The 26,743-nt window shown below is 48.7% G+C and overlaps 2 protein-coding genes and 1 long non-coding RNA gene across 4 annotated transcripts; 2 read left to right on the top strand and 1 right to left on the bottom strand.

The window, feature by feature from the left end:
• The first annotated feature begins 1,293 nt into the window (after positions 1 to 1,293).
• LOC133921797 (uncharacterized) lies at positions 1,294 to 9,275 on the top strand. The gene is made up of 6 exons (XM_062366826.1): positions 1,294 to 1,534; positions 2,537 to 2,568; positions 5,371 to 5,562; positions 8,089 to 8,139; positions 8,714 to 8,778; positions 8,871 to 9,275. The coding sequence occupies exons 1-6, from the start codon at positions 1,482 to 1,484 to the stop codon at positions 8,946 to 8,948; spliced, it is 471 nt and encodes a 156-aa protein (XP_062222810.1). The 5' UTR covers positions 1,294 to 1,481; the 3' UTR covers positions 8,949 to 9,275.
• An 803-nt stretch (positions 9,276 to 10,078) lies between these two features.
• Positions 10,079 to 11,877, top strand: LOC133921798 (uncharacterized). The gene is made up of 3 exons (XR_009910321.1): positions 10,079 to 10,922; positions 11,539 to 11,618; positions 11,710 to 11,877. It is a non-coding gene; the product is annotated as an uncharacterized LOC133921798 (long non-coding RNA).
• A 3,933-nt stretch (positions 11,878 to 15,810) lies between these two features.
• Positions 15,811 to 17,938, bottom strand: LOC133921796 (protein PIN-LIKES 2-like). 2 transcript variants are annotated; one of them, XM_062366824.1, is made up of 2 exons: positions 17,780 to 17,938; positions 15,811 to 17,547 (listed from the first exon to the last, which is right to left on the bottom strand). In XM_062366824.1, exon 2 carries the CDS (start codon positions 17,389 to 17,391, stop codon positions 16,036 to 16,038), a length of 1,356 nt encoding a protein of 451 aa, XP_062222808.1. In that variant the 5' UTR covers positions 17,392 to 17,547; positions 17,780 to 17,938; the 3' UTR covers positions 15,811 to 16,035. The 2 variants fall into 2 exon arrangements, with proteins under 2 accessions (XP_062222808.1, XP_062222809.1); XM_062366825.1 differs by having other exon boundaries at positions 17,771 to 17,937.
• Positions 17,939 to 26,743: the final 8,805 nt, after the last annotated feature.

The following is a 26,743-nucleotide window of genomic DNA, read 5'->3' as shown; positions in this document are numbered from 1 at the left end:
TGTCATCCTTACACATGTCTAACGACCATTTATCTACTCTTTTCTTTTTTTTACTATTAAAGATTTCGATGAATCTAGATCCTAACTTGTTTGGTCTTCACTGGAGATAGAAGTTAGAGGCAAGTTGGAATATGGATTGTGGCACAAAATCAAACCGTGAGAAACTTGATTAATTTTCCAAAATGAATAGCAAAACTGATGAGGTTATCAATGGAAGCCTACAACACATGTTGCCAAACGGCTCATTGGACATAAACCGATGGACAAGGTTGAATACAATATAAATTATTCGTATGCATTTGCTATATCTATTGTAAACAGTGTTAATAAACCATATTTAAAGCTCCTGTCGAGTAAATAAAAGTTCTTCTCATGGGAAACTATTTTATAAAGGGAAAAGAGATATTTGATTGAACCATTTGCGGTGCAATATTGCACGCTTGTATGTGTGAACTTTGTTTCAAACCACGGTTAAAACTCGCAGATAGGGATGAAAACGGACGGGATAAATTCCGTTCCGTTCTGATTCGTTTTCTATATTTTCTCATTCGTTTTCGAGAGAAAATATGAAAATGAAAATGGTTATGAGGTTTTTTCCGACCGTTTTCGGATTTCCCGTTTTTAATTAGAATTTCCCGTTTTTCTAATTGAGATCAAACTTCACAAATCACAATGTAGCCCATATGCCAAGCCCGGCTGGCCAGTCCAAACATAACCCCTATCTCAAAGTTCAACCAGATCCCAGTGGTCCAGTCTCAGTCGGCTGCTGATCTACTGATGTTGTTCAAGCTCTTGCACCACTTCCAATCCTAGTCTTTGTGTGATTGTATGTTATGTCGAATACTCGAGTTACGACATGGTAGTTGTTTTTTAGTTAATACTTATGTCATTACGTGGTCCATCTGTGTATGATATAAATTATTTTTATTGGTGTGAATTAATTATGTGTCATACCGATGCTTGAAATCATTGTTCTACGGATCGGTGTTCTCATTTTAAATTATCGGTTCCTGACTGATACCCGCATATTTATGTTCGGATTGGTTCATTTTTGATATTCCGATATTTCCAAGTTCGTACTTGTTTCTGATTTTTTCGTTTTCGACTCCGTTTTTAAACGAAAATGTGAAAATAAAAATGATTAGAGAATTTTTCCGACCATTCCCGTTCATTTTCGTCCCTACTCGCAGGCTCCACGACGACGACGGCAGCTCTTTGGGCCCATTTGTCGGTCACAGCGGTTTCCAGGATAGAGACATTGGGGCACAGCACAGAGCACTCCATTTTCACACCGAACACCCCGGGCCCACGTAGCAGCCCCCCATTTCCACCCCTTGGTCATCCTCCTGCGCTTTCCTCTCTTGCATCTCCTCGTCAGGGCAGCAGGAGAGGGGCAGGGCAAGGAGGAAGGAGCCCAGCCACCAACCCACCCTTCCTCCTCTTGCCCTGCGACCTTCACGGTCTCGCTGAGCCAAGCTGATATGGCGGACAGCAACCTGGACGGCATCAAGAGATACACCCCTCCCGTGCACAGGTGAACTCGCCGGCTTCTCCTTAGCATTCGCCTTCTTTTCTGCAGGGGGGGTTCCGAGTAACGAGACTAGCGCCTCTCCTGGATGCGCTTGGCGAGAATCGCGTCCCGGTCGCGAGATGGACCGTGTGTTCTTGAGTTTTCTTCTGCAAGACGCAAGCTGAGCTGATTTGCGGGGGCATTTCTTGGTAGCTTGGGATGCTTGTGGTGAGGAGATGCTTCCCCTTGGATTTGCGCAGTTATTGGCATTTTTTGGGCTATTAAGCGTTTGGACGTTTGTGGGGGTGATTGGGTTTGGAGTAGCTGAAGCTTGGGGGTGTTTCGTCGGTTCGATTAGATTTGGGCGGTTCATTGGGCTTTTTTGAGCTGCTTTTATGTGCTTGATCTGAGGTAGCATCTGAAAACGTGTGCCCTGTAAAATAATTGTTGTCACATAAATTCCATAAATTGAAAATCTTTTTACCTTTTTGTTGTTTCCACTTTGGACGCTGTCTCTCTGTTAGCTCAAAGGGGTTGTACTCTAGCATGAAGGGGGCTACCTTTGTCACTAGCAAGCTGCTATTTTCGAATCTCCCGGTTATCTTATGGCATGCAGCATGCTGATCTAGCTTATTCAATGGAGCGTATGAGAAAAGGAGCAAGCTTGGGGTTGACTTTTCTCCCCAAAATCATTTTTTAATCTTTACACAACCTTAACGGCTTCATTTAATTTGCATTTTATGCATTTATTGTCTCGGTCTGATTTCTGCAGTTAGGCAGCGAGGAATGACTCAAGTGTGGAATAACAACATAATCTTGTGCATTCTACTGGTCACTGTTGATTTAATCAATCGATATAGCCTCTGAGTGTTTTTCATAGGATATCTGAGCTGATACTGAGATAAATACTTGAAATCCCTTATTCTGCTGTTTAGATTGGCATTTTAGTTAGCTTTCTACTTTGCTACATGGATGTGCTTATTATCCGCTTGCTTATGGCTGTTTTCCCCTCCCAACATGCTTCAGGAATCGTGCAAACAATCGGCGCAAGTCTGGAGGTACATCACATTTCAATGCAATTAGTTAGATTTCATGATGGTTTTTACGCGCATGCTATGTTTCCCTTTTTGTTGTTTGTTAGGTTCATATGCTACACAAGGTCTCACCAATTTAGTCAATATGGTCTGATCCATTTGCTAGGTTTTATGGTACATCTTGTTTACATGCAATTAGTAGGTTTCGTCATGATTTTGGGCGCCTTCAATGTTTCCCTTTGTAACTTTTCGGGTTCATTGCTGCATAAGGTCCCACTGTTCACCAATTGAGTCAGAATGATCTGATCCAGTTCGGGCGTTCTGGTATCAATTACTATGCTTCTAAGTTAGTCCGGGAATATTTTTTATGTCTCTAGTCTCTACATATTCCAAAACTGTGGTTGCTCAGCTGCAAATGGACAGACCATTACGTGCCCTACACTTTCTAACTTCCAATTGGTAATAACAAGGAGAGCCTTTAACAAACTACTAACATTCTTGTGTGAACCCACCTACACCAAAATAGAAAAGAGACCAACACATTTCTTTACAACAGTAAGAAAGTATAATGTAAGTCACTCTGCAGCAGCAACAACAGCTTTGTCCCAAGCAAGTTGGGGTAGGCTAGAGATAATATCCAAAAGATCCAACTAAAAAGATGATGAGAAAACAATAATGATAATATATGTACTAGTAATAGTAAAAAATAAAAGTAATAACGGTACAAGAAAATTGATGCATAAGTTATGGTTCTGACATGTGGATTGCTAACTTTCACGTGTTTCTACTCGTGGATAGTTCTTTAGGGGTATTCTATTCTTTCAAATCTCTCTTTATAGACTCCTCCAATGTTAGGTTTGGTCGACCCCTGTCTCTCTTTATATTATCAGTGCGTCTCAGTATCTTTCTATGCACATGTGACTCTAGATGCCTTCGTTGGATATGTTCAAACCATCTCAACCGATGTGGGACAAGCTTTTCTTCAATTGGCGCTACCCCTATCGTATCACGTATATTATTATTTCGGATCCAATCATTTCTTGTATGGCTAGAAATCCATCGCAACATACGCATCTTTGCTATACTTAACTGTTGGACATGTCGCTTTTTAGTTAGCCAACATTCGATGCCATACAACATCACGAGTTGAATCACCGTTCTATAGAACTTGCCTTTCAGTTTTTGTGGCACCCTTTTATCACAAAGGATGTCAGAAGCTTGTCGCCATTTTATTCATCTAGTTTTGATTCTATGGCTAACATCTTCATCAATATCACTATCCCTCTGTAGCATCGATCCCAAATATCGAAAGATATCTTTCTTTGGAACCAACTCTCCACCGAGACTAACATCTTCTCCCTCATGCCTAGTAGCACCGAAATCGCACTTCATATACTCGGTTTTGGTCCTACTAAGTTTTAAAACCTTTCGATTCCAAAGTATATCTCCAAAACTCTAATTTTCTATTAACCCCTATCCTACTCTCGTCAACTAGCATCACATTATCAGCAACGAGCATACACCAAGGGATATCTCCCTGAATGTCCCTTGTGACCTCATCCATCACCAAAATAAATAAATAAGGACTTTTCTCCTCCTTTTGTGCCCAACCGTTGATAAAGGTCCTCATAAGCCCGACCTCTTGCTTCGCTTACAGCTCGCTTTGCGGGCTTCTTTGTCACCTTGTACTTCTCTATACTGTTCGCACTCCTGTCAAGGTGTAAGCATCTGAAACAATCTTTCTTCTCCTTGATAGTCTTCTGAACATTCTCGTTCCACCACCAAGTGTCTTTAGCTTCGCACTTGTTTCCTTTGGTCACCTCAAACACCTATGAAGTCACCTTCCTAATGCAAGTTGACATCTTCATCCACATGTCGTTTGCATTCTCTCCTTCCTTTCAAGGGCCCTCGTTGATAACCCTCTCCTTAAAATTTTGTGCCGCCTCTCCTTTGAGCTTTCACCACTCCGTTCTTGCGATTTTGGCGTCCTTGTCCCGTCGAACACGTATGCTGAAACGAAAGTCAGCCACTACAAGCTTATATTGAGGGACAACACACTCTTCAAGTATCACCTTACCGTCTAAGCAAGCATGTCTATCCTCTTCTTGCAAGGACAAAATAAATCTGGCTAGAATGGTGGCCACTACTGAAGACCATTAAATGGGATTGTCTCTTTCTAAAGAAGGTGTTAGCTATTATCAGGTCGTAGGCCATAGCAAAGTTCAAGACATCCTCCCCTTCTTGGTTCCTACTGCTAAACTCAAAGCCCTCATGCACCCCCTCAAACCCTACATTAGATGTACCTACATGGTCATTAAGGTCTCCTACTATGAAGAGCTTCTCGCTAATAGACATAATACTAACTATGTCATTGAGGTCTTCCTAGAATTGCCCATTTAACATTACACCCAGGTTCAGATAAGGCGCGCCGCTAAGAGCTTTACATCCCAACAGATTTCTTTTGGGTTTCATCTTCATAAGAATGGCTAGGTTTTTTTGCGTTGGTTCGTCAAGTCTATCACAACCCTCCTCCTTAACCCGGGCTTAGGACCGGCTATGTTGGTACAACATATGCAGAGTTGTAAGTCACCTGCAGCAAATTAGAAATAATTATCTCTATTTTCGAATTTTCTTCTGTTTTACTTGGACTTCCATCACCAGTAAGATTTTCAGAAACCTGTAACATAGAGATGTTTGCACTTTGACTTTTCCATTTCCAATATTTTTTTGATGGCATGTGTTTCATATGATACTATTTGTTAAGCTGTTAGGCAGTGATGTTCAGCTCACACTTGTGACACTTCAAATTGTTATTTCACCAAACAGATAGGGCCGATAAGGCTAATTATTCGTTCAGCAATGATGGAGAGAAGAGCCATGTTTCTTCATTAAAGAATCTTCCTCCAATTGTTCATCATGAAACATTCTTCAGCAATGTTCAGAATGATTACAATCAAACAAGATTAATACCCTTGGAGGGATGTTCTGACAGTGAGGCTTCACGGCTTCTCAGTGACCGTATGTTTCTCTGTGAGACTGCACATTCTTACTCTTGCTTTTAACCAATTGCGAATTTCTGTGATAGAAGCTCTTATCTTCTGAGTTCTGAGTTATTGTGTGCTACTGTGCAGTACATTATATTTCAGGGAGCATACTAAGAAAGTTTATGAAACCTATTGTCTTTCCTTTGCTTCTGTGAGAACCTACGAGATCTTCCTACCCAGAATGGCTTCACGGAATACCTGTAACCTTTCACATTATTTTTTGAAAGGACGACAAGAACATTGCTGATTTTCTTAAAGAAGAAGAGAATTAACCCAGTTTATAAGGGAAATCGGGCCCGAAAACCTCACAACTGCACGGTTTAACGGAACCGGCAGACAACCCTGAGACGACAATACGACATCGAAACAGAACGACGCCCACATGAAAAGCGCAAACCCGACAACAGACGACTCCAACCCAACTCAACTCGCGCGCTAACCAACCCAACGACTATCTCTTCCACAACTCGGTCGGCGGAGCCTTGCTCCCACGCCGCCACAACACGACTCGGTCGGCGGAGCCCTGCTCCCACGCCGCACCTCTCTGACATCACAAGTCGGCAGCGCGTCGCTTTAGAGGAGCACACATTGGAAGAAATCGCTGTCGCGAAGCGCTAATCCAGAATGGAGAGTCGCCGAGAAACGAGGACGTAAGGGTAAAGCTACAGAATAAGCCTGCGGATCAAACCAAACCCGACAATCACCATGGCGCGAGAAATTGGACCTCCAGAGCGACGTCTCCAAGGGGGACACGACGTCAAGTCGTCACCATCGCCCGTCCGGTTGCCCGAACAAGGATTTCTCCCGGAAGCTCCAAGGGAGGGGAGTGGGGAGACGCCTTGACAACGCCTCCAAGGAGGAGAATGGTGCCCAAGGGCATCACCGTCATCGATCCCGGCTAAAAAAAAAACAGTCAAGGCTTTCGCCAGTGGCTCCCACTTCCCGCCCCTCATGCATGGCCAGCCAGCGCAAGGGTCAAGACCAACCCACGGCAATCCCAGCGCCACGAAGCTCCCCACGGGCCCAACCTGCAGAAGAGGAGGTCGGGCAAGGGGAGGAGCAACGCAAACGCCAATAGCTGGGACCGGCATAGTGCCGCCGCCACCAGTCGCAGCGCCGCCACCTCGCAGCCGCACCGCCCCACGGCCAACCCAGCGTCATGAAGCTCCCCACGGGCCCAACCTGCAGAAGCGGAGGAGCAAACGCATGCGCCAGGAGCCAGAACCCGCACGGTACCCCCCCCCCCCACAGACGCTAGCCGGAGCAGTGGAAGGAGGGGCGGCCACGCCGAAGACACCACGCTGGCGATCTTTGCCGAAGGCAACAAGCTTGCGCCACGCAGGTGGCCTCAGCCAAGGCAGCATACCACGAACACGTCGCCACACCATGGTAGCCCACGACAGAGAGCCATACGACCGCAGTAGCGCACGGCTCCGACGTCGACACCCTGCTGACTCTATCGAACCCGCCAAGACCATTGAGCTGAAGCCCAAGACCGTCCCACAGCGATGACGGGCGGCCATGACGATGCCGACACCCTGCAGGGGGCAGTCGGGCAAGCCCAACACCAACCGCTTAGGAGCCGCCAAACCAGACCGCTGAGATGAGATCCGGCAGGATAGCACCCAGATCCAGGCGGCAAGGTAGCAGATCCAACCGGAGCAGCCCGGGAGCCACAGCCATCGACGATGAAGAACCGGTTCCCAAGGGGGACCAGGCCGTAAGGCAGCAGGGCTAGCAAGCCCAACATGCGCCCGAGGGTGACGCCAGCTAGCACCACCACGCTGGAGGGAAACCAGCTGGCCAGCCCCACCACCACCACGGGAACCAGCCGCAACACCATATCAAGTCGGCCAGCACCACTAGAGCCAAAACACTGCCAGCACCATCACGCACGGAGGGTTGGCCATCGGATCTGGCTAGGCCCATAGCAGATCCATGGCCGGACGGCGTCACCGGCCCCCCAGACGGCGGGAACGGAGACCGGTAGAGCAGGCAAAAAAACAGAGAAGGGAAGAAGGAAAAGAGGGGGCGAAATGCTGCTTGGCGCAGCCACCAGCCGTCGCCACCTCCGCCGGCCGGTGGCGGCGGCGGCGGCGGCCACACAGGGCCAATGGGTGGGGGGTTCTAGGCGGCGAAGCTGGAAGGCCCCCGAGTCGCCATAGGGATGATGTGGGGGGAACGAGGAAAATTATAATGAATTTTATAATGGGTTATTCTAGTTGTGTGTTCTACATGTAAGAATATCTATATTGGGTGCTAATCCTGTAACCCATTATTGTTCTTTCAATAATTAGACTGTCAAGTGTCAACTGTTCCCTTTGCAGCTATATAACACCTAAAGATCATTAGCCGTTAGGAAAAAATTAACTACAGATGGTCTTAGGCATATGATACATACGCGCTATTATTGTATTTCTACAGATGGTGTGTTAATTCTGTAGTAACTTTTACCCTACCATCTTTCTCGTGATAGTAAGCCTTCACTCTGACTCTGTAGGTTGGGCTGCTGCAATGAACTTGTACAATGATCAATCAATTGATTCCTCTGGTGAGTCCTCATATCGTTCTAATTTTTACAGTTCTCCGTGGTAGCTGTTAAAGCAAATAATTTGAGTCATTAATGTTCAAGAACTACTATGGACAGTTCGAAAATTGAGGATCTTACTACATATTTGACTGTTTAAGTGTTTTTCTTGCAATTTGACAATTAACATTGTTTCGTATATTAGTACAGTATATCGTAGTCATGCATCGCTATAATTTATTTTCTTTATTTTCTTGTGCCACAGCCTCAGCATATTCTAGCAGCACCTCTTGAGTAGTTCATATTGAGTAGAAGTGTATGTGTATATACTCTGCAGTTACTCTTAGAACTGAGAAGTTCATATCGGGAGAGAATTAGAGACGTGACAGCACTATATATGATAAACAAAGTTGAGAATATGATTACTATGTGCATGCAACCTGGAAAAGTGTGTTCTTGATGAGCTGGAATTTTCCATAGCATGTATCAACCTCACGCCTCGAATAGATATCCATGTCAGTGGTTCCAATGTGAAGCAACGTTACAAAAAAGGACACCAGTTAATGATGTTAACTATGTTATCTTGATGTTTGTCCAGAGAAACCAGTAATGTGTTCTGGATCTACTGGGTCATCATGGGGTCACCTGAAGCTTCCTCATCAGGTGTGAATTGAAGTAAAATTATTCTCATGATTTCTTCCTACATCTTGTTTTGCTATATCCTAATTGCTTTCTGGGGATTATTGGAATTGTAGATGAACTTCTTTGAAGAGTTGCGCCGTGCAGTAGATGCTCAAACAGGGACTGTGTCGCCTGTCAACTCCTGGAACTAATCGAACTCAGCATCTGCATTGCTAAATGCTGTGATTAATTTATGGAAGGCAGGCTATTTGCAAGTTCTTTGTGCACTGTATTTCATATTTAAACTGCACACATGCTGTGATCAAATGCTTTAGTCTAACCTGCAACTTCTTGGGTTGGAAACAAAACTTGTAAGATTGAATCAGTTATTTTTATGGCATTATGGATGGAAAGCAGCTTGCTTGTATCAAGAAAATGAAACACTGGGTACTCATGAGTCATGCCTATGAAAAAGCTTGGTTATTGTATGTTAGTTTAAAGAATTGGCAGTATTAGTAATGATATGTCCATTTTCTCAATATTGAGTTATTGCAGTTCTGTCGAATTTGTGGCATGTAGCATGATTACTGATAATATCAATTTAAGCTTCATTTTACTTATCATTGACTTACCGGAACTTAAGCTTGATGCATGGGTAAGCAAAATGGGAAGTATCAGGTGTTATAAACCGTATGGGTGTTAACGCTTGTTTGGAACACAGCAATTTCACAAATATAGTTCAATTCTCACGGGACCCGGAAAAAGTTCCGGTGTTTCAAATGGGCTCGAAGACTGAGCAGAAGTGCAGTGGGCTTTACAATTTTTTTGACGTGTTGTTTTGGACGATGAAGAAGTGCCGAAAAGGTAGAATGGGTTTTACAATTGCAAATGTGTTCCAAATGTTTGACTATAGGTGAAGGTTAGGAAGTGAATCAGTGACAATGTGATCCTTGAATTTCAGGGAGCAAACAATATAATATATGATCAAACAAAAAATGATAGAATTCTGAAATCAGTACTGGCATTCTGAATTATGTGATTTCACTGAGGTGGATCTATGAGCAAGGCACAAGCATGGTGGTGTAAAGCTTAAAAAGGGAGAGGCTTAAGGAGAACATCGAAATCTTTGGTTGGGAGTTGAACGACGAAGACAATTTAAGATTTGTGACATACTATAGTAGAAGCTGGTCACAGTACAGAATCTCCTCTGCCCTGAAGGTGTCTCTGGTATGGATATTTCGGATGTTTATGTTCTTGAAATGTAGCTGTGATCTCGATCTATTTTCAGTGGACTAAAAATTTGGTGGTACAACATGTTTGATATATCCAAGGCAGATTTGCTCTCATGACCCGATTTTTTCCCCCTTGCAAGTGACGACTTTACTCTGCATAATTTCTAATAAGATTGAATTATACATTTTACCCTAGCATATGTACAATCCATAATTATTCCGAATATGTGTAATGAGAAGAGTTTGTTTAGTGCGAAAACATTTAGATTTCAAGGAGGTGAAAATAGTTGGCAAAAAAAAGGATTAAAATTCGTTTAACACAGACTTGATTAAAATAGGTGGCACAGAGGAACAGTTTTACTATCATGTTTTTATTCAGCTTTTATGCCTTTTCAAATGCAACATTCAGAGAGGCAGATTACTCAGACTGAAGCAGTATTGCTCTCTGAGAAAGGTTAACATGCTGCTCGTAGCTGAAGTTGTGTTTGTTTATACAATCATTTTCTCTTGGTTTTTACAAGTTTATTGTTCATCTGGAGACCCCTTTCAGTTAGAAGCAGCAAATTTTTTTCTCCATCTGCTTAACATCTCTGGGAAAATCAATTGTTCTGTTGCAAAACTGAAACACACATTTTCCACTTTTCAGCCAACTGTTGCTCTTTTGCACATTTGAACTCTAACAGTAGTTCATTGTGAAAGCCTATATAACTTTCTTTTGCTGGTGTCAGTAGCAGGAACCAATCAGCCCCCAAGAAATTAAAAGTTTTTTGATAAAGAGGGGATACATGGCTACTAATGAATTATCGATCAAGCTCTTGATTGATACCAAGGCTCAGAAAGTCTGTTTTGTTGAGGCTGGCAATGACGTAGTCAAGTTCCTCTCCTGCCTCCTGTGCCTCTCGGTGAGCACCATTTTCAACCTGCTTACCAAGGAGCGCATGGTTGGCAGCATTGGTAAATTCAAAATACTTTACAATGTGTTTTGTACATAGTCCAAATATCATTTCAAATAGTAGATATAATATCTTATTTTGTATTTCTCTGTTATGGATCTCTGAAGGTAACAAGTGGAACTGAATGTAAAATTAATTGGATATAATTTCAAACAGTAGATATTACACCTTATATTGTATTTCTCCATTCTTACACCTTATGTTAAACACTGCAGAATAGCAGCCCTAAAGTAATATTATGTAGTATTTCTTTGTTCTTGCATCTCAAGTTGCAAAATATTTTGACTTTTACTTGAGGTAAAGAAGCCAAAAATCTGTGTTGGATTGTTCAACTAGCATGAGCCATGCTTTAGTGTTTTCCCCCTCCTTGTATCTACATTATAACAAACCAAGATTTGATGCCAAATATGTGAAGTATGGAACTCTGTAAGTTTTGAAAGGAAAAAGATAAACTGCTATTGACTTTCCATCCTTATACTTTCTTTACAGAAATTAATATTGTTGTGATAGTGTACCAGTCCAATTACGTTATCATAATTACTTTGTAGATAACGATTATCGAATACACTGAAATCTTGATGTTAAATAACACTGTCTTCGCCGGATATAAATTTCAGATGCTGCACCTATAACTTAAAATGCCAAGCCCCAAACTAAGTCCTTCAAGGTTCTCACTGGAGATTTCCACAAGGAGTTGGTAAGTACATATATTTTTTGCTTATAACAAAATTACAAATACAAACGCATATGATACCTTCTATTTAACAAAAATTTACTCTTCTGCACAGGTAAACTTTCATTGTATATATTTCTGAAGTACCTTGGCCAACAAGCTTCAAGACTTCAAAGTTATCGAGTCCAATACCCTCAGCCACAGGGGCTATCACGCGTGGTAGCGCCGCGCCATCTTTCTAGTATTTTCTAATCGCTCATCGCAAGGCAACAAAATAGGAATCTTATAAAAATAGCTCAGCTACCATATACTTGAAAGAATGCCACTTCGAAAATATGTTGATATTCATTTCTTCAAAATGAGCACCGAGGAGGAGAACGTCCCTATGGGATTTCATTAAGAGGATGTCAAGTCTCTCACGACGCTAACGGTCAATCGAACACGGTTTCACTGAGCTGATTTGGGTTCAAGGCTCGACATCCTCTTAATGAAATCCTAAGGGGATGTCCTCCCTCTCGGTGCTCATTTTGAAGAAATGAACATCAACCTATTTTCCGAGTAAAGGATGCCTAAACAGCGGGCCATCTCAATCTACAAGAAATAAGAGTCCATCAATAGAAGGATTGATTTGTATTTCGTGCCACTAAGACAAAAAAAAAGAAGAAGCTTACGCCAGTTAAAGCCGCTTCTGCGGCCTTGTTTCCAGCCTTGCCACCAGCGCGATTCAAAGTCTGCAAGGATTGATTATGCATTGTTTCTCACTGGTGATGCTTGTGTCGATTGAATTACAAAATTTTGCGCAGGAAGTCTGAACTGCAAGCAAAATTCAGAGAACCTATGGAGGGATAGTAGCAGGAAGCAGGTAACTTGAACAAGAACTAAATGAAAAAGGAAAGATTGACTTTCAATTAAAGCAAGTAGTGTTGAGTTAAAGCTGCATTTGGTAAAATAATTTAGAACAGTCAATCGCAAATTACCTGGTCCATATCATCACAGGTCATGACTCCAAATATGCACGGGGCTCCTGCGGTAGCATCAAAAGGTACCAATGTGCAAATATTTAGACACCTCAAACATTTCACCTCTTGTTACATGGTACAAGTGAGCTTTGGGTTTCCAAAAAGAAATTGATCTTTATAGATCATATATAACCAAAGGAAATAGAGGGCAGAGAACGGGCGTAGCGATAGAAAGAGGGCTTGTTTGACTCCTGTCCGATCAGAAGAGTTTATTTAGACTCCTGTCAGAGTAGAGATCTACCATCTCTATTCACAAACGGACAAACACTAGTCGTACATGACGGACGGTTTATTCCAATTTTGCTCAATCATTAGAACACCATCTTATGGTTAGGAATATAGAGGTCTTAACCATTATGTATAGGTTAGATTATTAAAGTCATCATTTTATATTTCTCATATACTCTATATATTGCCTTCAAGGCTACTATTAAATACAAATTGTTATCCCTAACATACTATCAGAGCTAGGTTTAACTCGGGGCGCTGCAACTCATCTAAAAATCTAGATCTATTTTCTCCCATCGGCTTCTCTTCCCTCCATGCCGGCTCTTCCCTATCCTGCCTCGATTTGAGCACTTGACCGCCTGTCCGCCTGTAAGCACCACACGAGCTTGCTCTTGTCGTCCCCTGCACCCCTCCTTGGCCGCTCGTGCCGGCCTCCTATGGTCGCTTTTACCCTTCTCTACCGTCGTCGACTCGATTTTTTTTGTCGAATCCAACTCTCCTTAAGCCAGATTCGCCTCTCCCTCTACAGGATCCAACTCTCATATTGGTTTTTCCGTAACCTTAGTGACAACTTCTTTTGTTGTTTTGCTACTTATAGTCGCTTTGTTGTGATTCTTGATCAATGGTGGCATTCTTTTATTGTCATCACGACTCTACTCATGTGATTCGTTTAGCATTTTTTCGGCTTGATTTTACATTATTACAAGACTCTACGACGGTTTTAAAAAGACATTTTTTTAATGTATCAGTCTAAGTTTATTACGTAGTGTCATCTCTTCTAAATGCAGTGCTATTGCATACGTCTTGTATTTGAGGCGGTGTTAGTAATAGAGTCATTATCCATTATATAGAGGTTAGGTTCCTAGAGTTTTTATCTTGTACTCTTCATTTACTTTATATATTACCTTCATATGTTATTATTGAACATAAATTGCTATTCCTAACACTTACGAAGACTATGTTATAGTGGAGTTCTTCCGGTTGAACTAGAATAAGACGTGGGAGGAGAAAGATTCCTACCCGAAAAAAGTGAGACCATGTAAGATCATTCAATCTAGTTTAGCCGAGGAATAAGAAATGGCATCTTTTCCGGGTTTCATCGGTTGTATCCTCTGACGTTGTGAAACAAAGTCACCGAAATGTACAGTAATCTGAGTCTAAGTGAACAGTATCCTGCCATTATTTACTAGAGCGATTTATTGTAGTAAAATACTGTAGCGATTCTACTACTTATAGAGCTACTGTAGCAGACAATCTGGTACGTATGTTCTGAATCTAATGGTTCAGGAGGGCTAATTTCATGGCAGGCAAAGTCAGATGATACGAATCTTGCTTCAGAGCTAGAACTGATAAATTTAGTATCTAACAATTTAACTGGCCAAGTTCCTAGTTCTTTTGGTAAGCTATCAAATTTAGGTTATCTTAACCTTGAGAGGAACATGATCGAAACGAGGGACGAAGAAAGTTGGGAATTCTTATATGCATTGGAAAACTGTACTCTTCCACAGGTTCTCTCACCGCATGATAATCAGCTACTGCGAGGCGCACCAAGTTCAATATGCAATATGTCAACCAACCTTGAAATTCTATATTTGGGAGATCATCATCTCAGGAAGAATTCCCCCAAGCATAGGGAGCCTTCACGGCTTAACTGCACTTCATCTAGGTAGCAATAATCGCAGTGGTACAATTGAAGAATGGGTTGGAAAGTTGAAGAATCTACTATCTCTAAATCTCCAAGAGAATAATTTCATCGGGACAGTTCCATCCTCTATCGGCAATCTTACTAATTTGGAGGGGCTGGTTCTACCAGAGAATGCGATCAGTGGTCACATACTAGGCAACTTGGGAAATCTCCAACAGCTCGTGATGCTGGATCTTAGTCACAACAATCTCGATGGTGATATACCATCCAACTTAGGAAACCTTCAACAACTCAATCGCTTGGACCTTAGCAATAACAAATTCTGAGGTATTATACCTTAAGAAGTCATTACTGTATGTCCACAGTATTCATCTGCATCATCCTTTCAAGGTCCAATACACATAGATCGCAAGTTTCTCTCAGCAAATTCACCATGCCCAGTGGACTTGAAGCGAACTTCCATGAAAAAATGTACCGCGTGTAATGTGAGCTGAGGGATCTAATGTAAAGATGACATAATCTGATTTTTCTGGTTACTTTCCCGAAATATATTTCGACATCCGAATGAAAAGTTCTTTGTTTGTCATTTGCATAGACATATTCCCCGAAGTACTCATGCGTTGTATGATACTACACAAATCAGAACACCTGCACCACTGCAGGAAATAAGGTTGGAGCCATGGAGGTCGCAGCTATACAACTTGTAAGTTCCAATCGACTTAGAGAGAGAGAGAGAGAGAGAGGGGGGGGGGGAGGGGGGGGGGAGGGAGAGCAATATGTTTGTGTGAACCATGATACTTTCATGCACAAAAAAATAAACCTGTCAGAACATGTATCATCGTAACTTTAATCAACGGAAAGTACAATTTCCCATACCACAGGGATCTCTACTCCTTGGGGAAAAACAAAGTTAATTTATCTACAGTTTGGGGGGATGGCTCACCAGAGTCCAGAAATTCTTGTTTGAAAGTTGATCTTATGGATGGCAATTTCAAACTTTTTTACTTAAATGCACAATTCAAAAAGGAAAAACCATTTGTCCACGTCTCAAAAGGGAGGATCGAGAACATGCCTGCTTTCTGGACACTTCACTAGGAAGATGAATGAGCGAAAGCTGAAAATCAATTACGACTTGTATGCATCACACCCCTGTTGTCAGATAGCAAACACTAGTACTGTCGAATAGAAAGGTCGCCTGATGATTTGAGCCTTCCACAAGAAGATTGGACACCAATCATCTACATTTATTGATCTTCAATCAACAATGCATTTTCCACTACCATAGTTCTACAACTTTTCAGGCAATAAATTGAATAGAGCAATATGACCAAGAAATGCACATCAATATATCGTCTAGAATGGAACACAATAAACGTATTACCTGTTCTCAAATAACACATGTAACAGGAATACAAAACACCAAATTATAAGCACATGTAACTCATAGGAAAAGTCGTTGAAAATCCATTCTTCTAGGACCTTATTTTACTAGCCATCACAGCCCCAAGATGATTGTTATATATCTGATTAGGATGGATGGCCATTGTTTTCAAATAAAAGACATCAACTTGAAATATACAATCAGGTAGATGGAAAGAGAGAACACGGCACAAATATGCTGCCAGAATAGAAGGGCCGATGCTTCCTTAACGCCATAGCCTCTCAGACTGGCAATTGCTCCAAGCAGGATAGCGCTTGGCGTGGAGTACTGGAGTGAAAGCACAAAGCGGTACATATGGTCTTGCTCGACAAGTAGATTCAGCCTGTCTGCTAGCGTCACAACACCAATGCCAATGCATGGGAGCACCAGTAGCCTTGCCACAATTATACCAATGATAGTCCTCATACCCAAGGCATTATCCTTTGGGCCTTCCGCAAGCATGCCTCCTAGAATTAACATCACCGAGGGAACCACAGCAGCAGCTAGGATTTCCAAACTATCAGTGAAGAATGAGAGTGGTGCATCAGCCCCAAAGACGAAACCTTTGAAGATAGGAACCATGCCAATGATAATGGCAAGTAAAGAGGCAATGGTCGGAGGCTGAAGGACGTGCTGAACTGGAGTTTTTTCAGCTACAACCCTCATCCTCCTAACCACTTTTGGCTCTGCCAAACATCTAAGTGACTTAGGACTGCTAGGACCAGCACCGGATGTTCCCTCTTCAGTAAAATCAATATCAGGAAATGTATTCTGTGAGGAACCTGAAATGCTCATGAAAACTCTCGCAATGAATGGCGTCTTTGAGTGCTCAGTTTCTTTATCGACCATCCCTGGCCATTCCGCTTCATGAAGCAGAGGCCTACTGAAGTTGCTGATCTGTTCAGGCTCTTCCTGTATCTCATTCCCCTCCCCAACAATGTCATAAAACTGCATCGGTGGCTCCATCATGTGGTAGACCAAAGTGTAGACAAGAATAACAGCAACCCACTGCGCGAACGAGACATAAGCGATACCCTTGGTGTCGCATCCAGGTCCAAAGGGATGATCCGAAGTATGGCAGACCGACCCGATGATTGCAATGGGGAGGTTCCCGGTGTTGCCGAACCCGGTCATGATCACCGTGAACCGGAACAAGTGCGGCGGCGGGCGGCAGATCAGCGCCACTATGTACCCAAGAAAGCACCCGATGGCGGTGCTGATGAGCACGTTGACAGGGATGAACCACCAGTGCAGGACGCTGTCTATGGCGACCGACTTGCCGAGGTGGACGAAGATCAGGCAGGGGAGGAAGAGCGCGAAGACGAGCTTGCTCAGGAGCTTGAAGGTGGCCCTGGGTACGATCTGGACCCTCGGGTTGGCGAGGAGCAGGCCGATGACCGTCAGGCACAGCAGCTTCATCAGCGGCGCCACGGCCGACACCCAGTCGCCATGGACGGTCACCTGCGGGTCCATGGACCAAAGCATTGCCGCTGTTAAAGCTTCTTGCCTTTCTCTGACAATCTCAGCACAAGTACTACCCTCTTTTAAACTCTAAAAATAATCCCTCCTTTTGTCTAGCTCAACCAAACTATCTTTGTTGCGCAGATACAGTGCTCAATCCGATGCGAAAGGCTGATATTTCTGCATAGCAAGTAATGGAGAGGATTCAGCAACGGAGAAAACTACGAAATGGGATCATAGGATTAATAGCGGTTAAGAACAAATCTAGCTCGGGCAGCGGCGGATCTTGCAAAATAGTCGCGTTCTAAACTTTGTACCACAAATTTCACACTTTGGCAAGATCCATGCAATCAGCAAGAAAATCAGAAACGGCAAAATGAAAAATCACGGCAACAGAACTAACTTTGCTTACATGGAGTTGCGATCTGGGAACGGAGCAGAGGGGTAGGGGAGGGCGCTGTGCTCTGCCTGCCGCGATGCGCCGAGGCAGGAGGAGCGAGGAGGACGACGACGAGGATGGAAAGAGAGGCAGTGTTGGGAAGGATTGGCGGGGTCTTTGATTGGCCGCATCTGCCGTGGATTTGTGATAAACTTGTCGCGGTGGGGCCGGAAGGGACCGATAGAGATGCGATAGGTTGATTTTTTAATAATGTCTGTTGATTTTTGTGTGTTTGGTTCGTGTACGGGTTAGTGAATCATATTTATATAAAAAAGTGTTGGGTGGGTTATATATATATATATATATTATGTTTAAATAGGTTGAGTTGTCTTTCTATTTGATGGATCAAGTCTGAGATTATATGAGCAGATGTAAATGTTGAGATTATGATTGATAGTTTATACGAAGATGATTTTGTGACACTGATAAGTGAGTCTGCATACATAAGTTGATGCAGAAGTCTGTATCTACCGAGTTAGGTTGCGGAGTAAAACTCAAATCGAGCTTCACCCTGGGAACCAGGTTAAAGGTGTATATTTGCATCCAGTCGCTGCTGCTTCCCAGCAACAGCCGTGATCCGCACGCACGGCGTTCCCCTCTCAGGGGGACCATGGCGCTGGGCCCAGCAGGGCCGCCGCCGCCGTCGCTGGCGCACCGTCTAACCCTCAGCAGGCGGCAGAAACTCCTACCGTCAGATCCACGTCTGGACAGTGCCGGGCGCCGTTGCGGCGTAGGCTCGCCTTCGGCAAGACCAGTCCTGGGAGCGTGCTGCTTGCGACGCAAGCTCTCCTCAGGCACCCGCCAGTCCAGGCGGCGGGGGAAACCCCGGAAGGCCGCTGGCTCCAGGAGGTGGCCGCCTTGGTCGGCACGGCTCACCGCCAGGTGCTGGCTGAAAGTTCCCGTGCTACCTCCCACCGCGGCGCAGCCAAGACCGGCCCATCATCAGGTGGCGGTCGCACTGGTCGGGGGGCCTCCAAGCGGAGCGCCGCCCCCCTGTCCACTACCGAAGCTCAAGACCTCCGCTTACACCTCAACGAGCGAAGGGCCGTCGAAGACGCGCGCGTTACCCTCGAGCGCCAGCGGGAGACCCGGCATGAGGCCGAAGCCGAGGACCAGGCCTCCTCCTTCCCGGGCCATGACCGCCGGGGCTCCCCGGCTCGCTGGCGTTCACCGCCCAAGGGCGCCGCCCACGCCGCAGGCAGGGTACGGCACAGGCTGACGTGCCTTCACCAGCGAGCTTCGCCAGGTCAAATAGCCCACCAAGTTCCGGCCAGAACTACCGGAGAAGTACAACGGGTCCATCGACCCCGTCGAGTTCCTCCAAATCTACACCACTGCTGTCCAAGCGGCTGGCGGCAGTGAAAAGGTGATGGCCAACTATTTCCATGTAGCCTTGAGGGGTTCTGCCCGCTCTTGGCTTATGAACTTACCCCTAGGATCCATCGGCTCCTGGGATGATCTCTGCCACTAGTTTGTGGCGAACTTTCAGGGCACATTCGCGCGCCCCGCCCTGGAGTGCGACCTCCACGCCGTCAAACAGCAGGAGGGGGAGACGCTGCGGCGCTTCATACAGCGCTTCAGCCAGGTCCGCAACACCATCTCGCGGATAACCCCTCACGCTATCATTGTCGCGTTCCGGCAGGGTGTCCGCAACGAGCGGATGCTCGAGAAGCTGGGCACGCACGAGGTCGGAACCACCGCGGAACTCTTTGCGCTGGCCGACAAGTGCGCCAAGGCGGTGGAGGCTCGGGCATGGCATGTTCCGCGCTCTGAGCATCCCGCGGCCGATGAAACAGGTCCTTCCCGTTCCGACAGGCGGGAAAAGAAAAAAAGAAGGAGGCGCGAGGCTGTCCCCGTCGAGCCAGCACAGGGCCCCGCCTATGGGCCGGTCCAGGAACCCGACCGCCGGCAAGCACGCCGGGCGGCCACCGACAGACGGCCCGCGCCCGCGAGGGCTCCGGCCTGAGCCCCTCCTAGGGCTCCGGCTCCCGCTAGGGCTCCCGCTCCTGCAAGGCCCCCCGCTCCCGCGAGACCCGAGGCGGGGAAGTGGTGCCAGATCCACCAGACCAAGTGGCATGACCTCACGGAGTGCCGCATGGTCAAAGGCCTCATCGAGCAGCGCCAGAGGGACCGCGAGGAGCCCCGCAGGGGTGGCGACGACAGAGACGCCCCCGACAACCAAGAGCTTGGCTTCCAGGAGCCCGAGCACACCGTCGCCTTCATCGACGGAGGCGCGCACATGCCCTCCTCCCGCCGCAGCGTCAAGACCATGCGGCGCGAGGTGTGCTCGGTGACCCCGAGCGAAGAGGCCACAAGGCCCCTGAAGTGGTTGGACGCCCCGATCACGTTCAGCCTGGCTGACCACCCCTCCAGTACTGCGGGCATGGGGCGACTACCCCTGGTAGTGTCCCCCACCATATGCAACGTGAAGGTCAGCAGGGTGCTGATCGACAAGGGCGCAGGCCTGAACCTCCTCTCCAAGAAGGCTTTTGAGAAGCTGCATGTGCCCTCCAGGCACCTAAAGCCGTCGCTCCCCTTTTACGGGGTGACACCCGAGCACTCCCTGCCCCTCGGGCAGGTCGAGCTGCCCGTGACATTCGGAAGCCGGGATAACTTCCGGACGGAGAACGTCATCTTCGACGTCGTGGAGCTTCCCCTCCCCTACAACGCCATCCTCGGGCGCCCGGTTCTCGCTCGGTTCATGGTGGCCACCCACTACGCGTACCTCACGGTTAAGATGCCGGGCCCTGCGAGCCCCATCTCCGTGTCCGCCGAGACCAGCAGCGCCGTCTCCTGCGCCGAGCAGTTATACTCGGCCTTGGTCTCAGCTCGGGCCGAGGTCGAAGGTCATCCAGGGGGCCCGGGACCCTCCTCATCCAAACCCCGACTCGTTGCCGACGCCTCCATTCCTACGAAGGAGGTCGTGGTGGGCGAAGACGCTTCCCAGGTCGTCCGAATCGGCGGTGACCTGGGCGGTAAATAGGAAAACACGCTCGTCGCCTTCCTCCGGGCTAACGTCGACGTGTTTGCATGGCAACCGTCCGATATGCCCAGGATCCCTAGGGAGGTGATCGAGCACCACCTGGCTGTGCGCCCGGACGCACGGCCGGTGAAGCAGAAAGTCCGGCGGCAGGCGTCCGAGCGCCAGGAGTTCATCCGAGAGCAAGTCAGTAAGCTCCTTGACGCCGGATTCATCCGAGAAGTCCTCCACCCCGAGTGGCTGGCGAACCCAGTCATCGTTCCGAAGGCCAACGGCAAGCTGCGCATGTGCGTGGACTACACCGACCTAAAGCTTGCCCAAAAGATTATTTTCCTTTACCCCGTATAGACCAGATTGTAAATGCAACCGCGGGATGTGATTTTTTATGTTGTCTAGATGCAAACTCTGGTTATCACCAAATTCGCATGGCCATAGAGGATGAAGAAAAAACTTCTTTTACCACTCCGGTGGGGACTTATTGCTATGTATCGATGCCATTTGGTTTGCGCAACGCTGGGTCATCTTTCCAGTGTGCTGTGCGCATTACCCTTGACTCGCAGGTTTGCCGCAACGTCGAGGCTTACATCGATGATCTCGTGGTCGAATCCCGAGACCGCGCCACCCTGCTTGAAGATCTGGCCGAGACTTTCAATAGTCTCTGCACTACCCGCTTGAAGCTCAATCCCGAAAAGTGCGTCTTCGGTGTACCTGCGGGCAAGCTCCTCGGTTTCTTGGTCTCCAGCCGAGGAATCGAGGTCAACCCCGAGAAGATCCGGGCCATCGAGCAGATGCGACCCCCGGCTCGACTCAAGGAAGATCAGCGTCTCGCCGGCTGCATGGCGGCCCTCGGGCGCTTCATCTCCAAACTCGGGAAGCGAGGACTCCCCCTCTTTAAACTCCTGAAGAAGACTGGTCACTTCGACTGGACGCCAGAGGCCGAGCAGGCCTTCCGTGATCTGAAGAAATATCTCACCTCGCCGCCCGTACTGGTGGCCCCCTCCAGGGGCGAGCCACTACTGCTCTACGTCTCGGCCACTCCTCAGATCGTGAGCATGGTACTGGTGGTAGAGCGTGATGAGTGCTCCGGGCAAGGTGCTGGGTCCCAGCTCCCGGCCACCCCCGGGCACTCCCCAGTCCTCGCGACTCCCCCGAGAAGGGGGTCGAGCCCGAGCACTTGGTTCCTCCCGACCAGGGAGAGGATCCCGAGCACTCGGCCAGCCCCGACCGCGCCGCCGAGCTCGGGGGCTTTGACAGGCCCCCAGGCGAAGCCGCAGTCCGGGCCCGCCGTGTATAGTGACTGGTGTACTTCGTCAGTGAAGTCCTTCGAGAAGCTAAGACAAGATACCCCCAAGCCCAGAAGCTGCTCTACGCTGTGCTCGTTGCTTCCCGGAAGCTACGCCACTACTTCCAGGTGCACAAGATCTCGGTGGTTACCACGTACCCACTGGGGCCCATTCTCCAGAACCGAGAAGGCACAGGGCGCGTTGTCAAGTGGGCGGTGGAGCTGGCGGAGTTCGACATGCAGTTTGTTAGCCGCTCGGCGATCAAAAGCCAGGCGCTCTCTGACTTCGTGGCAGAGTAGACGCCTGTTCCCGAGATCGACCAAGAAGAGATTTTCGCATATCCCAGGCACGATGCGCCCAGGTACTGGATTATGCACTTCGATGGTTCCCTCACGCTGAAAGGCGCAGGGGCCGGAGTGGTTCTCACCTCCCCAACGGGTGAAGAACTCCGGAACGTTGTGCAGCTGCAGTTCCGAGCAACCAACAATATGGCGGAATATGAGGGCCTCATCACTGGCCTTCGGACCGTGGTGGGCCTTGGGATTCGTCGCCTCCTGGTCAAGGGAGACTCCCAGCTGGTGGTCAACCAGGTGTCGAAAGAATACCAGTGCACGGATCCTCAAATGACGTCGTACATGGCGGAAGTTAGGAAGCTGGAGAGGCACTTCGACGGCTTGGAGCTGCGATACATCTCTTGCCGCGACAACGCTCTGGCCGATGACCTTTCTCGCCTGGCCTCTTCCTGTGTGCGCGTCCCTGTCGGAGACTTTGAAGAAAGGCTCACACGGCCTTCCATCCTGCCTGCCGAACAGGACGAAGGGGAAACCTCGAGCTTAGTTCAGGGGACCCCGGCGGTGCCCTCAATGGGAAGCCCCGACAGGGTGCCGCCGCCCGGCGAGTGCGCTGCGCTTGCTGGCTGTTCTCAAGATGCCTCGTGGATAGACGAGATCCGAGGGTACTTGAAAGAAAAGTTCCTCCCCAGGGATGATGCCTCTGCTGAAAGAATTGCTCGGGAGTCCAAACGCTATGCCATAGTAGATGGGGATCTCTACCGGCACGGCGCAGGCGGCGTCCTCCTGAAATGTATCACCCGGGCAGAAGGCGGCGAGCTTCTCGCTGAGGTCCACGAGGGCGAGTGTGGTGGCCATGCATCGTTCCGCACGTTGGTCGGGAAGGCCTTCCGGTAAGGTTTTTACTGGCCTACAGCTCTCCAGGATGCTTCCGAGTTGGTTCGGCGCTGCAGGGCATGCCAGTTCCACGCAAAGCAGATTCACCAGCTAGCTCAGGCTCTTCAAACCATCCCCCTGTCATGGCCCTTCGCGGTCTAGGGGCTGAACATTCTGGGTCCATTCCCCCGAGCAATCGGGGGCTATGAGTACCTCTATGTCGCCATCGATAAGTTTACCAAGTGGCCGGAGGCGGTTCCAGTTGTCAAGGTGACCAAGAACACGGCACTTCAGTTCATCCGCGGTATCACCAGTCGCTTCGGCGTCCCGAATCGGATCATCACCAACAACGGCACTCAGTTCACAAGTGCCCTGTTCGGGGACTACTGCGAGGACCTCGGCATCAAGCTCCGCTTCGCCTCTGTCGCTCATCCTCGGAGCAATGGGCAGGTTGAGCGCGCCAATGCAGAGATACTGAAGGGGCTCAAAACCCGGACCTACAACGTGCTCGCAAAGCACGGGAAAGGGTGGATCGACGAGCTGCCTGCTGTGCTATGGGCCAATCGGACCACTCCAAGTCGCGCTACCGGGGAGACTCCTTTCTTCCTTGTGTACGGCGCTGAGGCGGTCCTCCCCTCCGAGCTCACTCTTGGTTCCCCTCGGGTTCATGCCTACTCCGAAGGTGAATAGGAACAGCGAAGGCGCAACGACGTCAACTACTTGGAAGAGCGCCGGCGGCGTGCCACCGTCCGAGCAGCCCGCTACCAGCAAAGCCTGCGGCGCTATCATCAGCGTCACATCCGGGCCCGGTCTCTCGAGGTGGGGGATCTAGTTCTCCAACGCGTCCAATCGCGTGAAGGAAGGAATAAACTGTCCCCTATGTGGGAAGGCTCCTTTACCGTGATCGGTGTCCCGCGAGAAGGCTCCTTTCGGCTGGCTGCAGAGGACGAGCAGCCGCTCCCCAATGCGTGGAACATCGAGCATCTGCGCAAGTTCTTTCCGTAGATGGCATGTATGTGCTCAGACCAACCAGGCCGGGGGCTCCCCCCGCCCAAGTTGACCGAGGACTACCACTAACCGAGTAAGTCACCCAGTCTTGTAAAAATTATCAATATATATATATTTGTTATCAATGTCCAGTTCTTATGTCAATTTTTTTTTCTGGAATCTATATGTTTAATATGTCTGGTGAGATGCTCGATTGTGCGAGAAAAACTTGCCCTCTCATTTTTCCTGTTGATAAAAGAATCCCGATCGGTATGCGCGCGGGCAGTTACCGCTGACCTATGTCTGTCGTGGTAGGCTGTGGTGTTCGGTGTCGTGGCAGTACCCCGGGCATCACCGAGTCCCTGGGGTTCTCGGGTAATCCTATCACTCGAGCAAAGAGTAGTCCGGAGCCTAGGCCCCAGGGCGGACTGTCGGTGCTCGGTCTGATCTGTCATTCCCGGGTGCCACCGAACCATAGGACCTCTGGGTTATGCCTCTGCCTGTATAGTACGCCGGTCCGGGTATTCGAGAGGTCTTAGGTCAAAAACGAGAGCAGTCTATAATGAGTACCGCACTAACAGAGTGTACCAAATAAAGAGTCTTTCTATCTTCTCAAATCACAGATCAACAACCAAGAGCAAAAGTAGCTCGATCGCGAGGGCCTCAGTGCCCAGGTCGCTGCTCGGGCCTAGGGGTCCTCGGGTGATCCTATCGCTTGGGTACGAGTGGTCGGGATCGCCTAGCCCCGGGCTCCCCATCACGCTCCCTAGTGCTCGGGCGCTCTAACCGAAGAAACAAAGTTCCCGGGCACCCCGAGCTCAGAGCGCATACCTCTCCTGGATCGGTCGGCCGAAAAGCTGATAGCTGTCCGGTGAGTGGTTAAAGTCATACGAATTTACATTCAGCAATCTACTGTTCCCGAGTTATCCTCGGAGCCCTCGCATTTTAATCTGTTCGGCGAGATGGTCTCCTCGCGCACAAAACCCTGCCCACATGTCCGCTTTTCCTGGAATGACAGAACGGACAGTAGAAAGGTGTACCGTACGAACAGCATTGTCTGACCGAAGTCCTTCATGGTGGTCGTGGTGCTCGGTCCGCTTAAAAGTACCCCGAGCACTACCGAGCCTCTGGGGTTCTCGGGTAATCCCACCGCTCGAGCAAAGAGCGGTTGGGAGCCTAGGCCCTGGGGGCGGGCTGTCGGTGCTCGGTTCGGTCCATCCTATGAGGGATCACTCCCATGTTTACATCAAGTCAAAGAAAAAGAAAACTAGAAAAGCCTAATCTAAGTCTGAGTCGGTGGGCTCGGGAGGCGAAGAGGAGTCCTCGCCGCTGCTGCCAGCATCCGGCGGTGGCGGCTCCCGCATGAAGCAAGCCGCCACCTCGGCGGCGACACCCCGGACAGCCTCCCGGGCGGCCTCCTCCTCGGCCTCGACCACCCCTTCACGAGCTTGCTCCAGCGAGAAGTTTGGGTCCCGGCTCCGGTAGCAGGCCAGGACGTGCTCGGCCACCGCTTGGGCCAGACCACGCCCTTCCCAGGCGGCTAACTCCTGCATGGCCTGGGGAAGCGCCTTGAGTCGCTGGCTGATCTCCTCGCAGTCGAGGGTGATGTGGCCGATGGTTGCTCGCTCCATCCCCTTCTCGCCCACGTGGACTCGCCCGAGCCCGGCCACCCTCACGGACCTCTGTGCTTGCCGAAGGATGTCTCGCATCATCAACTTCACGTTGGTCCGCTCAGCGTTGGCGGTCTCAAGCTCGTCCTTCAAGATCTGCAACCGCTCTTCAAAGCTCAGTCCCTCAGCCGTGCTGGTCGGGACAACGACGGGCGCCGAGACTTTGGCTTGCTTCTGCTTCACCTGCTCGGCGAGGGTAGAGAGAGCCTGCTCCCGAGCAGTCAGCTCCTACTCCCACTTGGCGGTCTGCTCCTCCCGAGCAGTTAAAGCCGCCGACGCCGCGGCAACCTCCGCCTCCCGGCGAGTCAGCTGCTCCTCCCGGTCGTCCAGAGCCGTCGACGTAATGCCGACGTCAATCTCGCGGATCACGACGTCCTCCTCCCAACGGTGGAGCTCGGCGCGGCTCTGCTCGACCTCGTCCTTTTGGCGGGCTAAGTCCGCCTAGGAGGCCTCCACCGCCCTCTCGCGTGGCAGGATGGCGTCCCCCCGAGCCCGCACCAATCTCTCCCTAGCGAGCACCTCGGTGGTCTGCCGCCGTGATATCTCACCCAGGCGGGTGGCTTCTTCTTGCGCAGCGACGGACTCCTCGCGTACTTCCTCCAAGGTCTCCCGCTCCGCGTCTATCGCGCGCCGCTCCCTCTAATTGGCGGCGCGGGCCGCGGCGATGTGGGCCTCCAAAAGACGGCCGACCTCCGCCAGCTGCTCCCTCTCCTCAACAAGGGCGGCGCGGTCCGGCTCAAGTTGCATCCTCTCCCCCGCCACGGCCGCCTCCAGCCGCTCGATCACCTCCCGGGCGCTTCCTAGCACATCCGGGAGGGGCTCTGCAGCCCGACTGGATGACGGCCGGGCAC

The sequence above is a fragment of the Phragmites australis genome, chromosome 6, assembly GCF_958298935.1.
Source record: "Phragmites australis chromosome 6, lpPhrAust1.1, whole genome shotgun sequence".
NCBI lineage: Eukaryota > Viridiplantae > Streptophyta > Magnoliopsida > Poales > Poaceae > Phragmites > Phragmites australis.
Note: the sequence above shows the minus strand (reverse complement) of the source record. Positions and strands in the feature narration are given on the sequence as shown.